This window comes from Solanum stenotomum, chromosome 11, assembly GCF_019186545.1.
Source record: "Solanum stenotomum isolate F172 chromosome 11, ASM1918654v1, whole genome shotgun sequence".
In the NCBI taxonomy this organism is placed as follows: Eukaryota; Viridiplantae; Streptophyta; class Magnoliopsida; order Solanales; family Solanaceae; genus Solanum; species Solanum stenotomum.
In genome coordinates, this window is record NC_064292.1 from 6,270,246 (window position 1) to 6,279,680 (window position 9,435).

The window sequence follows — 9,435 nt, forward strand, 5'->3', positions numbered from 1 at the left end:
TTGCCGTGCTTAATTACTTGTCAGTTAAAATCAAATTTGAGTACGTATGTATAGATATGTGTGTATTATGCCTATCGTACAGTATAAAGTCAAAACTCACCCATGTATTGTTTGGTTTCAAGAGTTAATTAATATCACCGTTTTTTAGGTTTTAATTTGACTCATGTTGAATTATAAGGTTTTTTCTTTATCTAACACCTTTATATTAATTAGTCAGCATCTTTTGGTTCCTCCCAAAGAAAAAAAGTTTCTTTATGAGACTGAGTTTGATGCATTAATTATGTGCATCCAATGTATACATTTATGTCCTAATTCAAGTCCATGACATTATTATGATTGAGAAATCATTTTCATTCGTTAACTTCGGAAAAATTCTAGTACATGTATACAAGTGTATAAACTTTGTAAAAGTCATTTGGGGGCATTGGTTTATGTGCCTGCCCATGTGCTATGTAATTTGGTACGGCAGATATCAAAATCAAAATTTTAATATTATAGTATTTGATATGATATTTATTTTTTTAATATTTGGTATTTATAAAAATAAATAAATATCAAAATATCAAATATCACGTCAAAGAAATATCCTAATATTCTTCTAAATAATAATAATAATTTTATAGTCATAAAAATGTCACGTCAAATTCAAATGAAAAAAAAACATTAATTAGGGCAGCAGAAAAAATAGAAGCAAAGTCACACATATATATTATTGAAATAATTCACTCATGGTGTGAAATAGTAACATAGTAGGGCCATAAAATAAAGTCTTGGTCCTATTAATTGGACCTACAATATAATTTTATATGTCATTTTGTTACATATAGTACTTATATTAATTATATGGATAAGGTATAAGTACCCTCTACATAATGATCGAAATTTCAAAGATTCATATTGATTAAGTTAAGGTCCTATTAACTTTTCGAACTCATTTTTTTTTGTAATTTTGTACACCTTTTGACTTATGTGGCACGCTAAGTGACTCCACGCAGTTGAGGCGCGTGAGAGATATCCGTAAGCCAAAAAGATGTACAAAATTACAAAAAAAAAGGGTTCGGGGTTAATAGGACCTTAATTTAGTTAAGATATGTCTTTAAAATTTCAATCACAGTCTAGGGGTTCTTGTACCTTATCCTTATAATTATAAGAACATACAATTCAAGACTTGGTCCCTCAACAAATTAAAAGTTTCTTAGGAGTTTTTGACAGATCACAAAACAGGACTAATTTTGTTAAATCAATACATTTGTGAACCCAGACTGATGCAATGTACTAACAAAACTAGGTTTATTTGTGTCACAATCTAAATTTATGATGTGCATTATCTGTTTTGGGACGATATATTTTATAAATTCATCGTCCAATTGATCTATCTAAAATAAACAATAACTTTTGATAGGTCTAATTTTAATAAATACCACATGAAATGCTTGATCACCCGCATTTCTAATGCCTTAATTATTTTTTGTATGTATGTATAATAACTTATTGATGTTAACACTCTTCTGGCCTATTCTAGCTAATCGAAAAATAAATTTTGAAAGTAAATGTGTTTCTGCGTATAAAAAAGTGACATCCTTTCTTTGGCAAATTTTTTTAAAAAAGTGTACCCTATAAAATGGAATATAAGGAGTATATGTTTTGTATCGATATATTATGTTCGTATGAACCTGATATCACAATGCCGTATTCACCTCTAATTGAAAAATAAATGTATATTTTTTAAAACAAATTATGATTTAAACAAAAAAAAGTTGTATGTATGTAATTTAAAATAAGCACCATACAATTAATTTAAATTGAAATATATTAGTCATAGAACATTCTATTATGTGAAATATCTCTAAGAATGTTGGTTGAACAGGATAAACCAAACTTAGCTCACCCTTCTCTTCCAATTCCCTTACCAAAATTACCAATATTGTGACACATATATTTCTTCATTATAATATGTATGTTGGTGACCTCATCAAGAAGGAAACAATTTCAATTAAAGAATAAAAAAAGAAAAAGAAAAAAAAAACTCTTAAATTAGTTGACTTTCAAATTTTGGTTTCCCATCATGAGTTTTGTATTTTTTTGAGTTCGATTAATCTAAATTTATCTAGAGATAATATTTTTATTAAGAAAATTCAAAATATATATAGCTAAAATATACAAAGAAAATAAATTAATGCAACATCTATTATATATGAATAAAAATAATCGATAATATTTTCTTACAAAGAGAATTCAAATGAACGTCAATGTGCTACATGTTCGCCCTAGGTAAAGATGCCCCTTATAAAAAATAACACAGAATTTGAAGTTCATGAATTTCTATTATGATCTTGCAAGTTATTGTTATTATAATAATTGAATTCACAAGTCAATTTTTTATAAAAATTTAGTAGATTCATTAATAAATACAAGATTTGAGAAAAAGTGCACTATTTTGTTCAATGCATAATTTTCTGCTATATCTATCGTCTTTGATTCTAACCACTTAAATACGAAACTTTTAATTAAAAAGAAGAGTTATTTATCACTCCAATACAATATTTTTGGCCATATTTATTTATTAAAATTGACTTTCAAGCTTCACTAGACAATGATATCTAACTATTAACACTAGGTGTAATAATTATTTTGAATCACATTTTTGTCAATCAAGTACAACATTTTATTTTTATTTTTGGTTTCCTATTTGGTGTTTGATATTCGCCATAGAGTTTAATTAATTCAAATTCGCGCCACGTAGGATACATTCAGAGGAAAGCTTTTCCTATCAAAGATTTTTCCATATCCAAAATTCAAACCTGAGACTTCTAGTTAAAAAAGAAACAACCTCATCTACCACAACATATTCCGACGGTAAGTATAACATTTTTTATGATATCTAATTATTAAATTTGACTTTCAAGTTTTACTGGACCATGATATCTAACTATGAAAAACAGGTGTAGTAAGGACATATATCCAATATATAACTTGCGTGTACTCCATCCAACAAATTATATGTTATCATTTGCAAAAAAAAAATTAGAAAAAAATAAGACAACATTTTCTTTAAAGCCCCTCAATACTATATTAATATAACACATGCACCAAATTTATTTCTATATATATTGCTTTCTACTCTCTTGTGTTTTCTCATATTCTTCTAATTTCATACTCCAAATATTTTCAATTCATTTGTGATCATTATATTTTTCCAAAAACAAAAAAAAAAGCAATGGAGTTGACAAGTGTTCTCAACTTTCTTGAAAATAGAACCATTCTTGTTACTGGTGCTACTGGCTTCTTGGCAAAGAGTATACACATAAATCTCTTCTCTATTTCTTCCTTTAATTTTTCTCTAATCGATGTTTGATATCTGCATTGATTAATTTAGTTTCACGTTGAATAAGGTTCCATAAACGCTTTTTAACAGGAATTTCTTTTATATATATAGAATTCAAATTCAAGACTTTTAATTTAAAATGAAGGGATCATTTTCATTCCATCTTCTCTTCTTCGTTTTTTCATCCGGTGTTTGGTGTATGCATTAGGGTATCAATTAATCTAGATTAACTTCATGTAAGGCTCATTTAAAAAAGAAATGCTCCTTAATAGGAATTTCTTTCGTACTTAAAACTCAAACTCGAGACATGTCCATCCCACCACGATCTTAGTTGTTGTTTTTTCTCTTTGTGTGTTTGCTATTATGGAATATTAGCTAATTAAATACTATTTTAATTGTTTATTGTAGTTTTTGTGGAGAAGATTTTAAGGGTTCAACCAAATGTGAAGAAGCTTTATCTTCTTTTAAGAGCTGCAGATGACAAGTCAGCCATGCAACGTTTCAATAATGAGGTACATAAAATATTTTAATTTATGAATACGAGATATTTAGTGCATCGATCTGTCTTTTTCTTTATTATTTTTCTTGAAGAAAAGCTTTTAATGTTGAGTCTCCTATTTCCTTTACAGGCTCCATAATAATTTTTTTGAAGTATATAATCATTTCATGTAACAAATAACACACTTTCTTTATATAAATATGTCCTCGTCATGAGTTAAAGTACACGTGAAATTTCTTTTTGATAATATGTGGTCGTGAAATTCGAACGATGGAATTCTACATTGATGATATATTGAAATGTTTAATTATCTCATTTAAAAATTTAAAATATTAAAATGCATATTTTGGTTTATTTAATTATTATATTTTATGGTACATACTACTTTCCTTTCCAAAGTACAATACTTTAGAAGAAGAAAAACAAAACTTAATAATGATCTTCAAGCAATAATGTGGTATGTAGGGAAAACATGTTATTTATTATAGTATAATTTTCAGAGATTTCACATTATGTCACTATCATCATTTGTATTTAATTTAATTTTCAGTCAATGGATCCATGACATCTATTAATCCAATTCAGAAAGGTTATTTATGCAAATATTTCCTTTTTAGGTTATTATTTAGATTTTTTTCTCTATTTTTTTCCTAATAATGTACAAATATAATCCTTGAAACTAACTAAATATTAGATTTTCATCTAATATTATAAAATTTTAGATTGTAATCTAACGTTTTCTAATAGTACTTTACTATATTTTAGTTGCTACAAAAGGATTGAGTCTTTAAATTGTGTGATCTAAATAAAAAAAAAAGAAAAAACTAAATAATTAATTATAACACCTTACGTTTGACTAATCGAGAAAGAACAATTGTCATCATATCATTAACACCACGCCAAATACCTGAAAGTTTTGATTAAAAACAAAAGATTATTTATCTTTCTATCATAACCTGTACGATAAAAATAGTTGTCAATCATATGTGCAATAACTATATTTTTTATTTTTTTTGGCTTCTAAATAGGTTGTGGGAAAGGACTTATTCAAAGTTTTAAGAGAAAAATGTGGACCAAATTTTACTACATTTGTGTCACAAAGGACCACAATTGTACCAGGTGACATAACCTGTGAGAATTTAGGTGTGAATGACACAAATTTGTTGGAACAAATGTGGAAGGAAGTGGATATTGTTGTTAATCTAGCTGCAACTACCAATTTTGATGAAAGGTATATATATATAAAAAAATACTTTCTAAATATTAATTATTAATTTAATATTAAGTTTATTATTTTTTCTAATTAACCAATATAACTCTATGTTTCTATATATGTAGATATGATGTGGCATTGGGACTTAATACATTTGGAGCTAGACATGTCTTAAACTTTGCCAAGAAGTGTAATAAATTGAAGGTTCTTCTTCATGTGTCAACTGGTTAGTGTACCTAACTTTTCAAATATTAAATTAAAAACTCTCTATTATAAATAAAATAAAAATTATTTCGTTGTCTTCTATGTAGATCTCTAGAAATGTTGTCATGCCCGTCTTGAATAATCTGACACACTACATTAACAGAATTTTTAAGAGTCTGAACAACATAAAAATTATTTTGTTGTCTTCTATGTTATTCTAACTCTCCAGAAATATTGTCATGTCTGTCTTGAAACCTCAAAAAATTGTTTTTGAATAATTTGACACACATTAACAGTATTCTTGAAGAGTCTGAACAACATAATTTGCTTCCATGCTTGTTACACTAGTTTCCCCTCCAATGTTTCCCAAATCAAATTGGTGAAAAATAAGCCATACATAATTTTGTAACGACACGTATTAATTAATTAATTATATATAATATATTTTTAACAAATTTTTTTTATAAAACTTTCACAAGGAGTTCGGCATCTACTATATACACATTAAAAAAAAAGTCAACCATATATAGTGTCATTTTCTAGTGCTCTTCTAGCTATTTGTGTGTTTGGTCTAATTTCTAATCTTGTCTAAACTTGTTATCTTAAAAAATAAAAAAGGAAACATAATGGATAAAAAATCATATAATAAAATAAAAGTAAGTAATAATAATTTTATTATTTGTAATTTTTTCAGCATATGTATGTGGTGAAAAGGAAGGGTTGATGTTGGAAAAACCATATTATATGGGTGAAGCCCTAAATGGGACATTAGGGTTAGATATTGAAGTAGAAAAAAAAGTGATGGATGAAAAATTGAAACAACTCAATGCTGAAAATGCTTCTGAAAAATCAATTACAACAGCAATGAAGGAGCTTGGCCTCGAAAGGTATGCATTCATCGTTAATCTGTCGCTAAATAGTTTGTAACTAATAAGATATTATCAACGACTTTTTGTTGTTTAACATAGTAATATATTAATGGCGAATTTTATAGCTAATTAATTTTTTTTGTGTGTGTAACAATAATTGTTATTTTTTATAATTAATTTCTCCGTTGATTTTGATCATGAAGAGCAAGGAAATATGGATGGCCAAATACATATGTATTTACAAAGGCAATGGGAGAAATGCTTTTGGGAAAATTGAAAGAAGAAGTACCTCTTGTTATTAATCGTCCTACCATCATAACTAGCACTTTTAAAGAACCTTTTCCTGGTTGGGTGGAAGGTATCAGGTACTCATTAAATTAAGATTTTTTCGAAGAAATTCAATTTTTATGAAAAAAAAAGTAACAATTTTATTTTTCACCGAAGTCCATTTTTTTTTTTAAATCTTATATTTATTTTTGTGGAAAACTGCAGAACTATTGATAGTTTGGCAGTTGGATATGGTAAAGGAAGAATAACTTGCTTCCTTGGCAATCCTAAAACAATATTGGATGTGGTAAGTAATGCTATTATTATTAGACAATATTTTTTATATCGGTATGCACAGATTATACACATACACAATTATATACATATTATACATAGATTATACATATTATACATCCTTCAACTATTTTAATTTAAATAACTCGGTGCGGGGATATGTAGGTTGTGTTGATTCTTAATAATTTAACATGTTAATTCCATATTTTTCCTAGGTTAACAATTAACTCTCATTATGATTTTATTAATTATAATTATCTTATAAATGACTTGATCATGTAAATATATATCTTTTACATTGTTAGGGTGGAGAACTCAAACTCTTCTACTTTTTAAGGTAGTCTTGCTATCAAGAGTTGTTTGTTGTTATTGTAGTGAAATCGTGATTTTTCTGCCTTAATCAAAGATCTCTAGTTCGATCCCTCAAAATGAAAAAAAAATCAATAGAAAGTGTATAGGGCTTTATCTTGTCCGAATCTGAATTAGTATAGACCTTATGCAAATAAATATCAAACATCTTATAAAAACTTTTAGTATTTATTATTTTAAGTCAATTTAATCTATTAACGTAAAACGTTCTTGCAGATTCCAGCCGATATGGTGGTGAATTCAATGATAGTAGCCATGATGGCTCATGCTGATCAAAAGGGGAGTGAGACCATATACCAAATTGGATCCTCAGTTTCAAACCCTTTGAATATCACTAATCTTAGAGATTATGGATTCAATTACTTTAGAAAAAATCCATGGATCAACAAAGTTGATGGAAAACCTATTATTGTTGGCAAGGTTAATGTTTTGAGTAGCATGGATAGTTTTCAAAGATACATGGCCCTTCATTACATGCTTCCTTTAAAGGTTTGTTTCATTTCTCGATATATATACACTTGTTATATACTCGATATACATTATCGATGACTCATAAACGATATATTACAACTAGGTGGGTGAAATGATAACTTGTGTCTTGTCCATCCAGACTTGGACAAATTGGGTTAGGTATACATAGATACTTATTGATGGGTCAAATATGGTCATATATAGGGGTATTGAAAAACAACTAATATTATGGAGTTTGATTTATTTGATATAGTCGTGATAAATAAAAACATTTTAAATAATTTGATCTAGTAATTTTAACAAACGAATAAATAAAAATAATTTTGAGATGGGTGAATTTAGTTATGATTCATTACTAAACCAAATTGATTTGTTCATCTTGATCTAACATATATAGAACAAACTATGAACCATTTAATTTATTAATTCAACCTGTTTTAATCCGTCAAATATCGTGCAACCCATACATAAAAAATTGTTTAATCTTTTATTTTATAATAACTAATTTTATTTGTTGTTGTTTTTTTCTATATAGGGATTGGAGATAGTAAATGCAGCATTTTGTCAATATTTTCAAGGCAAATATTTGGAGCTTTACAGGAAAATAAAATTTGTAATGAGATTAATAGACCTTTATGGACCCTATTTATTCCTCAAGGCAGCGTAAGTAATTAAAATCCTTAATTCTCTACATATTATCAAAAATATAAGTAAAATTATTTTTTCAAATTTTATTTTATTTTGAAAATATTATCACTTTATTGTTTAAATTCAATATCCCTATTTTTTATTTTCTTGGTTTCGTTATATATATTTTATGTAATTAATTTGTTGTATTTTCTACAGATTCGACGATTTAAATACAGAAAAACTACGTATGGCAGCAAAAGAGAGTGGCATTGAACCAGAAATTTTCTACTTTGATCCCAAGATTATTAATTGGGAAGATTATTTCATGAAAATTCATCTTCCTGGAGTTGTTAGATACGTATTTAAGTAATAAATTAAATATTGAAATTTTATCAATTAATTTCTAGGGATATTTCAATCTAAGTTTAAACCATTTTAAATTTTAACCAAATGTAATTTTGCTTGTTATGAATTTTATTCAATGTATCCATTTCAATTTGTTATAATGTCATCCCTATTTGTTCTAAAAGAGGGTGTTATAGTATTCATTGTTGAAATAAATTTTTTTTATTAAGTCGTCGTTAAATTACTTATATCAAGGTGTAATTTACTTGTTATAAATTTCATTAGTGTATCATTATCCATAGTTGTTGGATATTTGGTCTTAGGGTGAGTCGCACATATGGTCTGACTCGATCTGGTTATGGGTCAATTTATATTGTAAACTAGATGGTATTTGTTCGTGCCCGACATTAAAAAAAAAAAAGATATATAATTGAATAAAAGATATAAGGTATATTGAATGGGAAAAAAGACTTACCAGAACAACTTTTGTATCTAAAATTTATTTGCATCGAGGGGCGGACCTACGTGGTTGTCAGGGACTTCACCCAAATTCTCTCGGTAAAAAATTACATTGTATATATATAGTAAATTTTTTATATTTTGTACATTTACTAATTTTAAACCATCTAAATCAAAGAAAAAAGATAGATACTGCGCAACTTGAACTACTAATACTATAAACTTGGAAAATATATTAACCAAAGAACAAAGGGAGGCTAGAGTTATATGTGATTTACAAAAGAATATATTTTCTCAAATTTTAACTTCTACTACTAACAATTAGCTGGAATGAAGCTCCTCTAATTTTGGTTATTACTTAGATCTGTATAAAGTTGAATATGAATCTACGTGTCATAACTCATAATACAATACATACGATATGAATTGTCATGTCGGATACCATGTAAAGTATGTGTGTTTATTTGTTCAACTTTTATACAAATTTAAA

General features: G+C 27.1%; 1 protein-coding gene across 1 annotated transcript; it reads left to right on the plus strand.

The window, feature by feature from the left end:
• The first annotated feature begins 3,140 nt into the window (after positions 1-3,140).
• Positions 3,141-8,707, plus strand: LOC125844095 (alcohol-forming fatty acyl-CoA reductase-like). The gene is made up of 10 exons (XM_049523341.1): positions 3,141-3,296; positions 3,734-3,837; positions 4,853-5,055; positions 5,163-5,263; positions 5,936-6,128; positions 6,314-6,475; positions 6,603-6,684; positions 7,257-7,529; positions 8,047-8,174; positions 8,358-8,707. The coding sequence occupies exons 1-10, from the start codon at positions 3,218-3,220 to the stop codon at positions 8,509-8,511; spliced, it is 1,479 nt and encodes a 492-aa protein (XP_049379298.1). The 5' UTR covers positions 3,141-3,217; the 3' UTR covers positions 8,512-8,707.
• Positions 8,708-9,435: the final 728 nt, after the last annotated feature.

Coding starts and splice junctions, on each gene's coding strand:
- LOC125844095 (XM_049523341.1), top strand. CDS start 3,218: ATGGAGTTGACAAGTGTTCTCAACTTTCTTGAAAATAGAACCATTCTT. Junction 6,129..6,313: donor AAGGAGCTTGGCCTCGAAAG/GTATGCATTCAT, acceptor TTGATCATGAAG/AGCAAGGAAATATGGATGGC. Junction 6,476..6,602: donor GGTTGGGTGGAAGGTATCAG/GTACTCATTAAA, acceptor GGAAAACTGCAG/AACTATTGATAGTTTGGCAG.